Source organism: Myxocyprinus asiaticus, chromosome 18 (genome assembly GCF_019703515.2).
Source record: "Myxocyprinus asiaticus isolate MX2 ecotype Aquarium Trade chromosome 18, UBuf_Myxa_2, whole genome shotgun sequence".
Lineage (NCBI taxonomy): Eukaryota > Metazoa > Chordata > Actinopteri > Cypriniformes > Catostomidae > Myxocyprinus > Myxocyprinus asiaticus.
The window spans coordinates 32,645,091-32,663,699 of record NC_059361.1 but is presented as its reverse complement, the minus strand read 5'-3'; the positions used below and the strand labels follow the sequence as shown (position 1 = coordinate 32,663,699).

General features: G+C 38.7%; 1 protein-coding gene across 2 annotated transcripts in view; it reads left to right on the top strand.

Annotated features, from left to right (window-relative positions):
- pde8a (phosphodiesterase 8A) overlaps positions 1-18,609 on the top strand; it is a 51,555-nt gene that overhangs the window by 21,916 nt on the left and 11,030 nt on the right. Inside the window, exons 1-9 of one of the 2 annotated variants that reach the window (XM_051724145.1) lie at positions 643-2,284; positions 3,571-3,627; positions 8,381-8,571; positions 8,733-8,789; positions 8,975-9,029; positions 9,211-9,299; positions 9,415-9,493; positions 15,958-16,095; positions 16,594-16,682. In XM_051724145.1, coding sequence (XP_051580105.1) covers positions 3,601-3,627; positions 8,381-8,571; positions 8,733-8,789; positions 8,975-9,029; positions 9,211-9,299; positions 9,415-9,493; positions 15,958-16,095; positions 16,594-16,682 — 725 coding nt within the window. In that variant the 5' untranslated portion in view covers positions 643-2,284; positions 3,571-3,600. Of the gene's footprint in view, positions 1-642; positions 2,285-3,570; positions 3,628-8,380; positions 8,572-8,732; positions 8,790-8,974; positions 9,030-9,210; positions 9,300-9,414; positions 9,494-15,957; positions 16,096-16,593; positions 16,683-18,609 lie in introns of those variants that run through there. The other variant, XM_051724144.1, reaches the window with a different exon arrangement.

Below are 18,609 nucleotides of genomic sequence, written 5' to 3'. Positions count from 1 at the left end.
CTCTAACTAACTGGAACCACATCCATTCTGCTCACCAGAGGCTATGTTCCCTCTGAACTTGTATAATTTGTTTGTGTTGGTGAACTCTGTTGTGTTTTTAGCTTTTGTTTGCTGTTGTGTTGTTCCCCGGGGCTGCAGCACTGAAGATGTATTTTTCCATGAATGAGTGTCAGCAGAGACCAGAGGTGTGAACCACTCGCAGTACCTACATCACTGATGGACGATTGTGTGTGTAAGAGAGAGTAGGGTTAATGGTGTGAGTACCTGAATGTGCATGTGCATGTTTGTGTGTGTCCCTAGACCATGTGCACAGCTCCCTGCAGTGCAGCAGTGAGGAAGCAGTTTGCCCTCTATATCTCTCACAGTGACGTCTGCACTCACAACAATGACATCCACTTTCCTGTTATTCACTTTAGTGGAAAGACACTGAAGCAGCGTGTGTGAGTGTAAGATCCAGTGGGGCAGATGCAGTTCACAGTCAGGATGCAGTGTGTGTGTGTGTGTGTAAGTGTGTGTCATTGAGTTTGATGTAAATATGTCTGGTCACGTTTGAGATGAACACGCACCCCGTATGTGACGGTGTAATAGTGACAACAGATGTGTTATTGAGTTGCTTTTAGTTACTGTGTAAACCACAATAATGTGTGTTTTGTTTTAACAAATAGTTATTTGTTCAACACACGTTACACATCAGTGGAAACACTTGTGCACAAACTTAACTAACTTACTACAGCACACAGCTCCAGTAGATCATCTGGTAGCAAATGGCCATTTGTTTGACTCCCAGGAAATACACATACTGATATAATGTTTAGCTTGATCTGTCAAATTAATGTTAGTTAGTTAGGTTGTTAGTTAGGTAGTTGGTTAGCTATTTATTCTGCTAGAATATCCACCAATCAGAGTGTCATGCCAAACAAACTGCAGCAAAAGAGCCTAGCAGCAACTGCCCACTTTCCTGATGCACTGCGAATAACACAACTGATTCCCCCTTCACTTTCAAACTACTTATATATTTGTATATATAGCGGAATATTTTGCAATATACTTTGAATATATTGATTCTATACTTATAATCTACAACTTTAAATCAATACTTTTATATTTCTCAATTGTATTAAATTTGATTAAATCTGTCATGGTGCTTCATGGGATTGTAGTTCATTCTCTCATTAAAAAAACAATAAGTACACAGTCTTGTAACTTTTTTGTTTTTTTCAAAAAATGGTTTTTTACAATACTATTAAAATAATTTCAAATTAAAGTTTCTAATTTTGTGATTCAACCCAGAGCTGATTGTTTTGGTTCATGGCTTAGAACTCTTTTATGAAGGATTTTACAAAATCGCTATGGAAAAATGGATGGGGAAAATAATTTTTTTAGAAAAATTATTCCAGAATGAAGACAGCTGAAACGGTCCATAGCAGAAATGGGATTTGGCCCTCCACATGGTTTGCTCCGGGCTGTGGCACATTTATCTAAATTTTTTCAGTGGATTTTTCAGTAATCTTGCATTGGGACCCAACGCACCTACACAAGCTTTTAGCATGCTCAGGGTTGCCAGATAAGAGATGCAAACCCCCAATCAGAGCTTTATTCTTTGACAGTTTGGAAATATTCCACCCAGTGTTCTACTTCATTTGTGTCTCTCTCTCTCTCTCTTCCCCTATCAAAAAAGCTTTGCGATCTATAGTGTGACATTCTGCTCAAGGAAAGTGTGATACAACCACTCTGACTGTGTCCATTCATGAGTCTGCTTGTATGGTTTGATGCTTCTAAGTCTGAAGGCAAGCCTTCTCAGTGATGCATTTAAATAAATAAAATCCAAACATACAGTGGATCTCGGCATCATTGCCATGTGAGCAAAAGCAAGCGAGAGAGGAATGTTTTGTGTGTGTGTGTGCGTGTGTGTAATGTAGAAATGTTGAAGTCCGGGGCCTGGGTAGCTCAACGAGTATTGATGCTGACTACCACCCCTGGAGTCGCAAGTTCGAATCCAGGGTATGCTGAGTGACTCCAGCCAGGTCTCCTAAGCAACCAAATAGGCCCGGTTGCTATGGAGGGTAGAGTCACATGGGGTAACCTCCTTGTAGTCGCGATTAGAGGTTCTCGCTCTCAATGGGGCACGTGGTAAGCTGTGCGTGGATTGCAGAGAGTAACATGAGCCTTCAAATGCTGGGAGTTTCCACGGTGTCATGCACAATGAGCCACGTGATAAGATGCACGGATTGACTGTTTCTGAAGTGGAGGCAACTGAGACTTGTCCTCCGCCACCCGGATTTAGGTAAGTAACTGCATTACCACAAGGATCTACTAAGTAGTGGGAATTAGGCATTCCAAATTGGGGAGAAAAGGTTAGATGTGAATCTAACTCTTGCAGTAATCGTTTATCATAGTAACGCAGCTTGTTTTATTCAGTTGTGTGCTAAATGGGAACCATTGCTGGACAAAACATTGATGAAACCTGCGTCATGACCCACTTAGCGCTTTAATGGGCTAATGTTTTGAGAATAAAATAATGTTTTACTCACCCTTTTTTAGTCTCAAACTCGTATGACTTTCGGTCCTCTGCGAAACACAAACGAAGGTATTTTGATGGAGATGTTATGAGGGTGGCATGAGGGTGAATTAACGATGAGAGAATTATCATTTTTGGGAGAACTTTTCTTTAATGGTGTAAATCTTCACAAAGGAAGTTATTCCCATTAGATGAGTTTGCATTAAATGGAGTGCTTCCATAAGATGCTGTTGAGTCAAGAGCGCAATCTTATTAACTAGTAAAAAGCAGGCCATGGTGTCGCTGTACATGAGTACCGCACGCAAGTGTGTTTGTGGTTTTGAGTCCTGCTGTTCAGTGTGTGTTTGTGTGATTTATTAAGTAGTGTATTTGTCTTATTTAATGAATTCACAACTAATTTGTTTCTGTCATTATTGATGACTATTTGCATAAAGTCTAGTACATATTGTAGCTTATTCTGTAATAAATATTCACTCAATCTGTAACTGCCTCTGGATTGAATACACTCTAAACACAATTGACCCAAACACACTCCACACGTAACACTATATGAATCATAATGTGTTGATTAATGATAAAATTATGTCATTTACAAATCAGAGTGCCTCCAATAAATCATTATTTCCAATAAAACAAGAACTTTTCCTCATGCTGAGCTTGTCCCCACATTAAAATTGAAACTAACAGATTCATTGATTCAGTATTTTTAAATGCTGATTAGAGGAATCGAGCAGCACAGCATCTTGCAACATTCTTGTGTTTTTACAACTTAGCATGCCTGCAGTAACTGTGTGTGTGTGTTTCCATTCACTTTTCTCATTCACTCGTTGTCAGTATGGTGATGCTTATGTGGGATGGTCTCCATAGTAACCGTGCATCATCAGGGATGCTGGAAAATTTTGCTGATGTTCAGCAGCTGCACATAAAAAAAATATGTTTGGTCAAATTTATATTCAATAAACTTTTACAGTTCAAGGCTTGTTGTTTATGTCTACACATATGGAGTTTAAAAGCGCAACACTGAGTGTGTTTATTTTTGCTTGTCTTTTCAGAACGCATTAACAGAAGTGCAGTTTGGACCAATGAAGCTTTATGAAGATCAATTGCAGGTACTGACTGTACTGCCTACACTGTACTACACAGTTATACAAAACAGCTTAACATTCTACTGGGCTAGCATGTATACCTGGGGTTTCTACAGCAACCATGTCCAACATTGAGTGTGAACATACCAGAATGAAATCTGAAATGGTGTATGTAAAAAAAAAAAAAAAAGTGTGTGTTTGTGCTACTTTAAGATTCTCCAAGTAACAAGTTTCCCAAGCTTATCAGAATTATTTTTCTTTTTTTACTAGGGCTGTCAATCGATTTAAAATTGACATGATGTACCGATTAATTTAATTAATTGAAAGTAATCACAGTACTAAGGCCCCTAAATGAAGATAATTTAGTATATAATAATTTAAATAATTATAACATATATTATAAATATTATAATTCAGATAATTCAAATACATTACACCATACACAGATATTGTAGGAGCAGACAAAGTAAGTTTTTCTTTTTTCTGTTTGTTTTGTTCCGGGGGATGTTTGGGTTTTAATGGTCACACTAATGTTGGAATGTGGTCTTTATAATCTTGTTTTTGACACACAATCTATTTTTTTCTTGTATGTCAAAATGTCATATGCTAATATGAGTGGATTGTCTCTCTCCACGTGGAATGTGAATGGGTTGGGGCACCCTATAAAAAGAAGGAAGGTTATTTCTCTCCTTAAGCGTAAGAAATATGATCTAGTGTTTCTTCAAGAAATGCATCTTTCTCCGCAGGAAGCGGAAAAATTTGGGAGGATATGGGGTGGGCATGTCTTCTTTAGTACTTGCTTGTGTAAGACCTGGGGAGTCAGATAAGTAAGCATCTACAATTCAAATGTCTCAAACAGATTAAAGATAAATTAGGAAGAGTCATTATTGTTTTAGCTGAAATTCAGGGGCAAAGGTTGATTTTGACTAATATTTACGCACCTAACATTGATCAGGGCTTTTTTATAGATCTTGAAAGGATGTTGCAAGCCGCTGGCACCCCTCATGATATAATATTGGAGGAGACTTTAATCTTTTGATGGACTCAGTCCTTGATCATAGTGAAGCAAAAGTGTGTAAGCCCACTAGAGCAACATTGACGCTTCACAGGATGTGTAAAAATCTTGGTCTTACAGATATTTGGAGACTTTTGAACCCATCTGGGAGGGACTATACAATTTTAATAGATTTTTTTTATTTTTTTATTTTTTATATCTAAGTCCCTTATTTCATCAGTTGCTGATTGTTCAATTGGAAACATTTTGGTGTCAGACCACGCCCTGGTGTGTTTAGAGGTGTTGCCACATATGGAGAAAAAGAAATCATATAGTTGGCGCTTTAATGTATCCCTTTTGCAAAATCCTGAATTCCAACAAATGCTAAAGGCTGAAATCAATGTCTATGGGGAGACCAACTGGTCCTCAATATCCTCTGTGGGCGTGGCTTGGGAGGCACTTAAAGCGGTTCTTAGGGGTCGGATCATACAGTATGCCTCATTCATCAAAAAAATCCAAAGCACAAGATCTTGTGGAATTGGAAGGGAATATTAAAAGTGCCGAGGCAGAGCTGAAGCACCGAATGTTGTCGAATGGCCTCAGGGGATTGATCCAATTGAAATACAGATATAATACTATTTTGTTGCGGAAGGTGAAGTTTTGGCTATTCAGGGCAAGACAGTCATACTTTGAGTCGGGGGACAAGGCAGGGAAGCTTCTGGCTAGATATATAAAGCAGAGAGAGTCTTTTTCTACCATTCCCTCAGTGAAATCTCTTGGTGGTGAAATATTTACCTCTGCCATGGATATTAATAATGCTTTTAAAGACTTCTATCTTGATCTCTATAGTTCCACGTCTTTGTGTACTGATGAAGATATTAGAAACTTTATGGAACCATTAGATCTTCTTAAATTGTCGACTGAGCAAAAAAATTCTCTTGATTCTGAGATAACCTTGGAGGAGCTTGGCGAGGTAATTAAGGCCTTGCTTACAGGCAAGGCTCCGGGGCCAGACGGCTTTGCCACTGAGTTTTTTAGATCTTATGCTACAGAATTGACTCCATTTTTGCTAGAAGTTTATACAGAATCATTAAAGAATGGAAACCTTCCTCCAACCATGACACAAGCTCGGATCAGTCTGATTCTTAAAAAGGACAAAGATCCAAGCGAGTGTAAAAGTTACCATCCAATTTCCCTGATCCAGCTAGACGTTAAAATATTGTCAAAAATGTTAGCTAACTGATTAAGTAAAGTTCTGACATCTCTTATAGATCAGGTGGGGTTTATTCAGGCCATAACTCTTCTGATAACATTAGGCGTTTCATTAATGTCATGTGGTCAGTGGCGAACGATCAGACTCCGAGACTCAGTCGCTGCCATCTCACTTGACGCCAAAAAGGTGTTTGATGTGGTAGAATGGGATTATCTTTTTAAGATTTTGGAAATATACGGGTTTGGGATTACTTTTTATTGGGTGGATTAAGTTACTTTATAAACATCCTGAAGCGGCGGTTCAAACGAATGGATTAATTTCAGGTTATTTTACTCTTGATAGAGGCACCTGGCAGGGTTGCCTTCTTTCCCCATTATTGTTCTGTCTTGCTCCAGAACCATTAGCAGCCGCGATAAGAAAGGAGGATGATTTTCCAGGGGTGGTGGCGGGAGGTGTGGCGCATAAGCTTTTGCTTTACGCAGATTATATTTTATTATTTGCCTCTGACCCTACTAGATCTATGCCTTGCCTCCACAGAATTATTCATTCCTTTTCTAAATTCTCAGGATACAAAGTCAATTGGTATAAATCCGAAGCTTTGGCTCTGACAGCATACTGCCCAGTAACGGCTTTTCAGCTGGGCGCCTTCCAGTGGCCCAAACAGGGCATTAAGTATTTGGGTATTTTATTCCCATCAAATTTGTGTGATTTTAGTTATTTTATTTTGACCCTTTAATAAAAAGGTTTTCGAGCGATGTGGGAAGATGGGCTTCATTACTTTTATCTATGACTGGGAAAGGTTAATGTTATTAAAATTAATTGTATTCCAAAATAATACTACCTGCTACAGTCTCTCCCTATATATGTCCCCCTCTCTTATTTCAAGCAATTTGATAGCATAGCGAAGTCCTCCATCCCAGATTACATTTCAGTAATTACATAGGCCAATTGACAAAGGTGGGCTAGGCCTACCCAAAATTTTGTTTTATTATTATGCATTCGGTCTTAGACATTTGTCTCATTGGTTTTGGAAAAGGTCATGAGGCATCAGTGTATTACTCCCTGTTAATTCAGAGTCTGGGGGATGGAGCTCTAACTTCTCTCAAGAGATTATGGGAGAAAGATTTAAACTTTGTATTGGAGGAGGGAGTGTGGGCTAAGATTCTAAAAAACATCTAGGGACGCAAGGGTGCACCTTATGCAATTCAACAATGGGGGAAGGGTTTAATTTTATATCATTTGGTTCCTCATTTTCTGTTATGTTTATTTAATTTGTTGAATGGAATCAATAAAAATGTTTAATAAAAAAATAAATAAAATGACGACAAAAAAAATTAGATTTTTTTTTCTTGGTATTTGTTGAAAAAATAGCTGGTAACTGGAAAAACTAGTATAGAGCATACTTTTAGTTAGTAACTCCCTAACAATGAACATGGGTTATATCTGTGTTTTGAGGGCATTATTTTCTGAGAATCCATACACTCTTACCATGTGTGTGTGTGTCCTATATTCAGAGTTGCCATAATCTCTCATTAATTTGAACAGCTAATTTTAGGCCGGCTAAGTGAACCTGGCTCAAACTCACGTGTCTTGAGCTCTCTGAAGTTCTCTTGAGAAAAGCATCAAAAATGAATAATGCTTCAAACTGTATGAATCTGTTACATTTCCTGAATGTGTGTTTGGAGAGACACGTGTCACATCTGAGTAATTCTTTTTTTGTTTCGTGATGCTTTGTAATTCATTTGAGTTATTTATCTTGTGAGATAGTTTAGGTCATATTATTGTTCAATTATTTATTGTTTCTTATTTATGATTGGATAGAAACGACAAGTCATTGTGTGTGTGTACACACCATGAGTCCAAGACAAATTTTCCTTCAGGGACAATAAAGTGTATTTCATTTATTTCATTTCATTTAATAATTCACTGTAATTTGAAGTGCATGTCATTTTTTTTATTTACGTTTTATGGATTATACTGTAGACTTACAGTTCTGAATATTTTCATGTCTAATGAAACTGTATAATTCACACATTTTCAGAGATTTTGTGTGAAAACTAGCATTGAGATTTCTGAATCAATTAGGTGAACCTATTATTTCAAACCGTTTCAATGAACTAGTTCTAATATATGAAATATATGTTACATAATGTTAATAATAAAGTTGTTTAAGGTTATTGTAAAGTTTTAACAGATTTTTTAGGTCTCCCACATGATGCTCACATTACAATTTTGTGGACTCTTGACTCAGTTCATGTTGGATGAGACTGATAGTAAGTGATCAATACAACTGATTCAGATGATTCAGAATCAAGTTTTTCATAAACAACTGGTTAAAAATTATTCTTTAATGAAATTGCAACAACGCCTTTGTTTGATCAGAAGTGATTCTTATTCAGTAGCTCTTATACAGAGTGACAAACAGAGACACAGTCAACAGATGTCAAACACAATTGTTTTGTAAATCAGAACAAGAGTTTGAATCTTATCCCAGCTGGAATGATACATCCCTGCAGAAAACGACCCATACTTCTGTTGAATGACACTATCTTTGCATTTGTGTGTTGCAGGTACTGTTAGTGTTTGCCAAAGACGACCCCCAGAGTAACGCATTCTGCTGGGCGTGTGAGCGTGCTGGTTTCAAATGTAACGTGGCCAGAACGCCTGACGCTGCGCTTGAGAGTTTCCTGGAGAAAAATCATGACCTGATCGTCATCGATCACAGACATTCCAGATACTTTGATGCTGAAGCGCTCTGTCGGTGCGTTACACATCTGTCTCTCTCTCTTGTTCTGGAGTTATTCTGGGACTCACTGTCACACACACACAGACTCCTCTGACAAGTTAAGATGAGATATGTGCATTTATTTGTCTGAGAGAGATTGTGTAGTTTGTGTGTTTAAACAATTTCCTCTCTGTCAGTTCAATCAGAGGCATCAGCTGCTCTCAAAACACTGTGATCATCGCTGTTGTGAAAAGGTTTGTGTGCGGCCTGTTACCACACATACAGACACATAGACACTCAGGGTTAGGGTTAGAGTGACTCTGTGAATTAGAGGCAGAACTGTGTTTATAGGTAACATATCATTCTGTTATCATTTGATTATTTTGTGTCTGTAGTTATCGTGTCATTTTATTATCACATGATTATTTCTTTCTTTAAGGCCGGATCGAGAAGAAGCCACTGTGATGCCACTGATATCAGCGGGATTTAACCGGGTAAGGCACATTGCACATTGTGTGTGTGTTACTTAAGTGCTAACAAACCTCATTACGCAAGGGGGTGGTAGTTTCCTTCAAATGTCTTTGCCATTAAACCAGATGTGTTTCTATTCAGGTAGCTACATGTAAGTGTGTGTGTGTGTGTGTGTGTGTGTGTGTATGTGTGTGTGTGTTTTAGCGGTATGTGGAGAACTCAAACATGATGGCCTGTTACAATGAACTCATCCAACTTCACCACGGAGAAATACGAGCTCAGATCAAACTCAGGTGAAACACACTCTGTCTGTCTGTCTGTCTCTCTTCAGTACAGTTTTTTTTTTATTGTCTCTTCTATAATACTGTGTGTGTGTGTGTGTGTGTGTGTGTGTGTGTGTATTCTCAGAGCTTGTAATAGTGTTTTTACTGCACTGGAACAGAGTCAGGAAGCCGTTGAGATCAGCAATGAAGATCAACTCATACAGGTACAAACACACATGCACACTGTCATTATCTGTCTGACATTAAGTTTCTTTAAAAGAATCTCTTTTAATTTACACATATGAACCAAAACATTATGATCACTCACAGGTGACGCAAATAACACTGATCATCTCCTAACAAGGCCACATGTCAAGATCTGGGTAGATTAGATGGTAAGCGAACAATCAGTTCTCCTGCATTCAGTGTGTTAAATGCAGGAGAAATGGGCATGAGTAAAGATCTGAAAGACTTTGACAGGGGCCAAATTGATATGGCTAGACGACTGGGTCAGAGCATCTGCGAAACGGCAAGGCTTGTGGAGTGCTTCCAGTCAGCAGTGGTGAGTACCTACCTATAGTGGTCCGAGGAGGGACAAACTACAAACTGGCGACAGGATGTTGGGCGCCCAAGGCTCATCGATGCATGAGGGTAACGAAGGCTTTCCTGTTTGATCTGAACTGACAGAAGGTCTACTGTGGCACAAGTCACACAAAATTTTAATGATGGTGTCACAACACATAGTGCATCGCACCCTGCTGTGTATGGGGCTGCGTAGCCACAGACCGGTCAGAGTGTCCACGATAACCCCTGTCCACCGTCAAAAGCACCTACAGTGGGCACGTGAGTGTCAGAACTGGACCTTGGAACAGTGGAAGAAGGTCGCCTGGTCTGATGAATCCCGTTTTATTTAACATCACATGGATGGCTGTGTAAGTGTGCGCCGTTTACCTAGCGAAGTGATGGCACCAGGATGCACTGTGGGAAAATGACAAGCTGGTGAAGGGAGTGTGATGCTCTGGGAAATGTTCTACTGGGAAATCCTGGGTCCGGCCATTAATGTGGACATCAATTTGACAAGGGCCACCCTCCTAAACATACAGTGCAGACCAGGTACACCCCTTCATGGCAATGGTATTCGCTGATGGCAGTGGCCTCTTTCAGCAGGATAATGCGCCCTGCCACACTGCACACATTGTTCGGGAATGGTTTGAGGAACATGATGAAGAGTTCAAGGTGTTGCAGTGGCCTCCAAGTTCCCCAGATCTCAATCCGATTGAGAATATGTGGGATGTGCTGGACCAACAAGTCGGATCCACGGCAGCTCCACCTCACAACTTACAGGACTTGATGGATCTGCTGCTAATGTCTTGCTGCCAGATACCACAGGACACCTTCAGTGGTCTTGTAGAGTCCATTCTTTGGTGGGTCGGTGCTGTTTTGGTGGCACGTGGATGACCAACAGTATATTAGGCAGGTGGTCATAATGTTTTGGCTCATCAGTGTATATTGTATGATCAAGTGATATCAGCCAATCACACAAACATCTGGACAGTATTTCACTGGTTCTTCATTGTAACATGCAGAATACTGATGATCAGTCATTATGTTTGTATGCACTTTTAAAGTTTGATTTCAGTTGGACTAAAACAATAATTTGTCTTTTTAAAATGTCATGTAAATGCTTAATTCTGACTGAAATCAAACCGGTCCATATTTTGCTCATTCGGACTAGTAGACCAATATAAAGCGATTATAGTTTGACTTAGTCCAGCATGTTTATACCTTAGTTGGACCATAATTGGCCTCTGCGTTGTGCACATGTTAATATGATTAACAAATGGTCTCCATTCTTTACTTCAAATGCCCATAATAATGCATTACAGATGTGAAAGTTATGGGCGCTTCAAATCAAATTATATGGAAATCAGTAGGAAAAACAAACATCCACTGCTCATTCTTTTAACATGATGATTTTGATAGATCCCTGACTATTGCTGTGATCTGTGACATGTTTCAAGCTTACTGCATCTATAGCCAACATTTGGGATGCGGTCATTTTGACAAACTTGATTTGTAATATGATAAACTTTTATCATCTAATATTGCTGCTACTCAGTGTGCACTGCACACAGCCGCTAGAGAGCACCACTGCTCCACTCTGACTAAAGCGGTGAATGCAAACTACAGGTTATATTAAAACGCAGCTTTTTGCAGTTTAGTGTCACGCAAAGCCATACTGTAATCTTAATTCAATAAATTGTGCAGCCCTAACTCTACCGATGTATCAGGAGTCACATTTTACAGGTTTCAAAGCATTGGGATGGTTTTTCCTCTTTCCATGTCCATTTTTGTCACACCTGTAATGCAAGTTACATTTCCTGATCTAAACTAGATTTCCTGAAAATCTTTTGATGTCTGGACTCTGTCCGCAGGGGTTCATGATTATACATACAAATGTTTTGATATACTGGTAATAAGTACTTTCTTTGAGAAGTTAAATTGCACTTTTAAGCCTAAAGTATTATGCGTACAGGACGCGTGAAGCAAATTTCGTCATCAGCAGATTGCTCGAGCACTTAATGCGACCGGCACAGTTTTTCTAACCGCGTATACTCTGAATGCGCAGTATGCTATGAATCTACTATGAATCTAGCAAAAATCACCAAGGGCCTCACAATCGTATTCTTTTCATTTAATGCATGTTCAATTCATATTTAAAGGGTCATGAAGTGCTATTTTTTATAATTTTATTATCTTCCCTGAGGTCCACTGATAATGTTATAAAAGTTTTTTTGCACCTAAACAGTTTAGTAATATATGATCATTTTCCACCTCCGGCTCCTTAAAACTTCAACATAAACGCCCACTGTTGTGATGGGCTAACATCATGCTGCCCCTCCAATTCAGCAAACTCCAAGCCCTCAACATTATAAAACAAAATTGCAGGGTTTACACATGATGCACATCCAACACATTGCATCCGAATATATTAAACTGTTCATCTCAAGCACAACTGTTAACACTCAGCACCATAAACTATCAAACAGTCATGACATTTGAAATATTCATGAATGAAACTGTTTAATTATGTTTTTGATCGGGTCCAAGTGTTTTTAACTGCCCCATTCTTCAATAACAGTTCCTTAGCAAAGCTAAGCACACAAAGTCCAAAGAATGTTGAAGTGACGCACACACACATACTGTAGGCACACTGAGGTGCACATCGCCAGAAACATATTGAAATGGTTGAAGACATCCATCTAGTTCCCGTTTACATTCACCAACAATTAAAAATGGCACAGATGGGTGAAAAAACGCATCCATGACGCATTTGTGCTTAAAACAACAAGAGGCAGCAGCTGAATGAAAGAGAATTGCTTCTCCCTTTCAGAGTTGTAACTTGACACCATGTCTTTTAAAAGCAGCGAGATACATGGCAGCAGTCAAAGAGTCTGGTTTGTTCAAGTTCATATACAAAATAATTCAAAATAGTCCAGATGGGTCCCCTTTGGTGTTCAGGAATAGTTATCCACACAAGGCCTGCTCTCTCATACTGCGTGCCAGTGGGTGGGGCCAAGGATGCGATGATGCATGTTGTGGGATGTGTAAATACAAATGAGCAATGTCTTGTGACGTCATGAACAGACAGATTTAAAAACAAGACGTTTCAGCAGGGTGGTAACTATAAATGCTCTTTTTGGAAGTTTTGAGTTCTGAAATTTACATTATGTTTTTATAGTAGTTACCTCTTATATGTCTAAATGTCAAGGAACAGTTTATTCTCCATTTCATGAGCCTTTAATCATGACAACCTATACGTCATTAGAAAGGTCCACTTCAGCATCGTATTATCCTTATAACTTTTGCGTAATCATCAAAATATCAAATTGACTGATGAAATGTAGAAAATAAATACATGATTTCGGCAGTATATGGTTTGCCTATATTTTCCAATCAGTCAGTTGTATATAAATATGTTTATTATAGAGAAAAGACAAAGATTTCACTGCAGCTGTCATTTAGTCCATGCTGCATATCAAGAATATGCTTTCTAGGGGGGCCTGGGTAGCTCAGTGGTAGAAGACGCTGGCTACCACCCCTGGAGTTCGCTAGTTCGAATTCCAGGGTGTGCTGAGTGACTCCAGCCAGGTCTCCTAAGCAACCAAATTGGCCCGTTTGCTAGGGAGGGTAGAGGCACATGGGGTAACCTCCTTGTGGTCGCTATAATGTGGTTCATTCTCGGTGGGGTGCATGGTGAGTTGAGCGCGGATGCCGCGGTGGATGGCGTGAAGCCTCCACACGTGCTGTGTCTCCGTGGCAACGCACTCAACAAGCCATGTGATAAAGATGCGCGGGTTGACGGTCCCAGATGCGGAGGCAACTGGGATTCATCCTCCGCCACCCAGACTGAGGCGAATCACTACGCGACCACGAGGCCTTAAAAGCGTGCTGGGGATTGGGCATTCCAAATTGGGTGAAAAAAAAAAAAAAAGAATATGCTTTGTGCCTCATTCTATGAATAGAATCCACATGAGATCAGTAAAATAACTTTTGTTAACACTCGATGATGATTGAAAGTTTACCTACTGTATGCAGTAGATTACGTGTGTAATGTGTTATGTTTACATTCTGCATCAGTGACAAAGATTAATGGTGCTAATGCTTATATATGGCCATACTATGCACCTGTTACCCTCTGTTATTGTATTTTATGATGAATTTTGTGAAAAGAATCCACGTTAAGATCATGAAAAAGGTTTTCTCTCTTGATCACTCGCTCACGTGCATCTTTTTGTTAGAAAGTAGTTCTATTCACAAAAGTGTTTTATGGGCAAAAACTTTTAAATTGTTTTAGTTAAAAACATGTTGTAAATGTGCACTAGTCACAGCAATATCTTTCCTTCTGTTCTCGTTTTTTTTTTTTTTTTTTAAAGAAAGTCAAGATTTATTTGTTCTCTTGGCCATTTTTGAAAGTGCGCGAAACTGTTGAAAACTTGCATTACCTTCAGTGGTGAAAGTTTCATGTGAACACCGGGAAGAATGCGTCAACCCATCGCTAATTTCCAACATATCCGTTTGTCTGTGTTTTCAGAACACTGGCGCCTCTTCGCAGTGGAGAGAGCTTGCGCGCTCATGGTTGCCAGATTCGCAACTAAAGCATAAAACTGGCAGAATATTTCCAAACTGTGCAAGTGTAACGATCTGGCAACCCCAAATATGTCAATCTAATTCTGATCGGCTAATCACTGTTATTTAAACTCACTTATTTACAAACTAAGAAAATTGTAATATTTTACCTGCATGATTAGTTCTAAGTAATACATGACACAACTGATCTAAAGGGGTTGGTAAGGGGGATGGTGGTTTTACAGGGGGGATGCTTTTTGCCATTTTTTTCAACAAGGGGGATGGCAAACTCGTGCCCTGTATGCGCACACAGTAGGCTTGGGATTGATGCCTTTTGCACTCATCGATAATCGGAAGATTTTCCAGATGATTATCGATATATATATATATATATATATATATATATATATATATATATATATATATATATATATATATATATATATATAGGGATTTTTCAGATATAAATAGGGCTACCTGTTGCACAATATTCTTTGTGTTTTCTCAGCAGAACTTTGGTAAAGTGGTAAATTAAAGAGGGTTGCATACTGGACGTGTCTGGCAGACGTCATGGCGCATTCTAAAATTCGAAATAATTATTTTCTATGAAGATTCACTGTCTCTCGAGGCTGCTCAAAATCTGCAGCGCCACAGAGTTTAACTCACATAATTTTCCGTTAAAGTCAACCCACATCATTATCAAAGGACAAAGAGTATTTACTCTAGCCATCAGTGGATGATATATTGTGTATATGCATCTTTCATATAGCCTACACAATGTATTTTCAGTTACAAATATGTCTTTTTGTGGTTTAATGACTTGAATGAAACCTCTTCAAAGATACAGTACATACAGAGAAATTGCATAATTTAATCGTTCAGTTTTGGCAGTTAAACCATTTTCATACACTAACCTGCAAACTCATGAACATCAATTCATTCTTGAAGAAGTAGAAAAACCTTTGTAACTTTTGTTACGTGCCTTTGCGTCCTGTGTAAGGAGCTCTAAAATACCCATCCTATGTTGTGATACCTGTGCCTTTAGACTCGTTACAGTAAATATTATTTCACCTCTTGTGGTCTCCCAACGCTATTATGTCAGACATTCAACAGAAGCCCAACTGAGTGAATTGGAAAGCATGCAAATTAGGCTTCTGTTGGCTAAATGTTGGCAAATTTTAATATATCGACCCCTCAAAAATATATCGATAAAATAACGTGTTGATCAATAATTGATATATCGATATTTTATGACATGCCTAGCACACAGTCAAATTCTTTATACTTTGAAAGGCTAGTGTTCGACTGTATGCAGATGCTAAGTGTTCATGTCAAGACCGAAGAATACTTTGGGCTTTAGATCGCAAATGTCATGTCCATAACACCGAAATTGCACAGATATATTTAATTATGCATTGTGTCATGTACACTTTGACAGACAGATGAAGACTGTAGCTTGCCAACACAAAAACCTGCTGTAGCTCGATTATAACCGTGCATGAAAACTTACTGACTGTGTGTGAATCTGATTCATCTGTATGTTTTCTGTTTCTGTCAGTATGTGAATCCAGCGTATGAATGCATGATGGGATATCAGCGCAGTGAACTGCTGAAAGACAACACTGAAGTGCCGAAGAGTGACAAAAACAAAACAGACCTGCTGGAGAACATCAGAACTTGCATTCACAGAGGAAAAGTGAGTGAGACAGACAGAGATATTAAATATTCAGACCTATAACCCCAATCCTAAATATGTGCCCACAGCCCTGCAAACTAGCTATAGTTATTTATCATTACTAACCCGAAGCCTAACGCTTAAACACTACATTATTTCAACCCTGTCACAGTCTGTTTGAAATGTGTTTTATGTGCTTTAAGCCAAGAGCAATCTTTATTTCTGTTAAAAAATCCTTTACAATGATTTTTCCGATAACAGAGTTGAACTACTGAGTGAGACCTGCAGGTTTAAAGTGTAAATAATCCTGCTGCCCCACTTCACACAACACAAAGGTCATAAACACACACTCAGACACACACATACAAACACACACACTCACAGCTGGAGGAGTGTTTGAAGCTGCAGACACGGCACTTTCATCACACAGGGGTCGAACTTTGATTCTCTCTCACACCTGATTCCATATGCTGTTTAAATTCTCTGTCATATGCTGAGCTGTGTATGTGTGTGTTTCAGGAATGGCAGGGAGTTTATTATGCTAAAAAGAAGAATGGCGACAGCGTGCAGCAGAATGTGAAGATGACGCCTGTGATTGGTCAGGGAGGGTAAGGCGGAGTCTTCAGCTTTAATGTTTTTAATGTTCCAAATACCTTGCAGTATCATAAATACCATGGTACATGAATATGGTGATAATTCTGTACCTTGGTAATGCCATCTGATACTGTCACAGTACTGGATAAGGGATTCATGTTGTGATTGATGTGGTGTGTAATATTGTTATGAATGAAGCTCAACGGACAGTTTCGGGAAGTATATTTCCATTCATTGCTTCCACAGAGAAATTAGTGACACTGTTTAAGCTCTGAGGTTTTTAAGTTATTATTTTATTTTCAAAATTGTATGTAAATCATGTTTAAAGACTCCATGAAATAGTTTGCCGAACACAGTTTTTTCATTTCCTGTGTTGGCGTATTTTCTGTTGAAACAAGAGGTTAAGATGCAACATATGAAAGGGCTCGTCCCTTTTTTTAAAGCCAATAGACAGTCAATAACAGTCTTGTTCCGGAAGTAAAGAACCTATTCATTTTCTCCATAGGGGGGTAGATTTTTAACAATAACTGATAAACCTTTAAAGACAGACCTACCATGAGCTCAAGTTGTTATTCGATGAGATTCTGGCCGAAGCCTTCGGTCCATGTTTTTCCATCTTCTTCATTTAAAAAAAAAAATAAATAGTTTAATAGATGATTTTCTGGTGAAGAACTACACTACCCATTTTACTGAAGGGAAACAATCCACTAATCAGGGAAGCATGACGAACAAATTGCGCCATATAAGCTCTGCAACGACTGCCCACTGCATTTACTTACTGTACTTATAATCAAAAACTTTAAATCAATAGTTTTATATTTTCCATCGTTTTTAATATGATTCCATCATTCACAGTGCTTCATGGGATTGTAGTTTATGCCCTCATTAAAGATGTTAAGTACACAGTCTTGTACCTTTGTCTTTTTGTCTGATTTTCAAATGCTTTTATGATTCAAATCAAAGTTTATAATGATGTGTATGACTTTCTTTCTTCTGTTGAACACAAATGAAGATTTTTAGAAGAATATTTCAGCTCTGTAGGTCCATACAATGAAAGTGAATGGTGTCCAAAATTTTGAAGCTCCAATATTACATAAAGGCAGCATAAAAGTAATTAATATGACTCCAGTGGTTAAATCTTCAGAAGCAATAATGATATGTGTGGGTGAGAAACAGATCAATATTCAACTCCTTTTTTTTACTATCACTCTCCACTTTCACATTCTTCTTCTTTTGTTTTTGGTGATTCTCATTCTTTGTGCATATCGCCACCTACTGGGCCGGGAGCAGAATTTATTGTAAAAAAAAAAAAGGACTTAAACATTGGTCTGTTTCTCACCCACACCCAGTGGTCGTTTGAAAAAAAAAAATGTAAAAGGGGATGGTGGGGTCAAACATACTTCGTTGGAGGAGGGGGAATCATGCAAATATTGCTGGTCAGCCTTGCGATCGGTATTGTTTTCATTTAATGCATGTTATTGCCATACAATTCTTATTTAATCATGAAAACCTATACATTAGAAAGGTGCACTTCAGCTTCGATCTAAAGGGGATGATAAAGGGGGATGGTTTTTGCCATTTCTTTCTATAAAGAGGATGGCATTCCCTCGCATCCCCCTCAACTCGAGCCCTCCCCACACCTGTCATATTGATTTTGAAGATATGGATTTAACCACTGGAGACTTATGGGTTACTTTCATATGCTTTTGGAGCTTCAAAATGTTGGTCACCAAATTGTATGGACCTACAGAGCTGAGATTGGAGCTTTTAAAAATCTTTGTGTTCTGCAGAAGAAAGTCATACACATCTGGAATGACATGAGGGTGAGTAAATGATGAGAGAATTTTCATTTTTGGTTGAACTGTCCCTGTACGGGACAAATACTTCAGGAACAAAGACGGCTGAAAAATTGGGCAGACACTGTTGCACTCAATAGCCTTT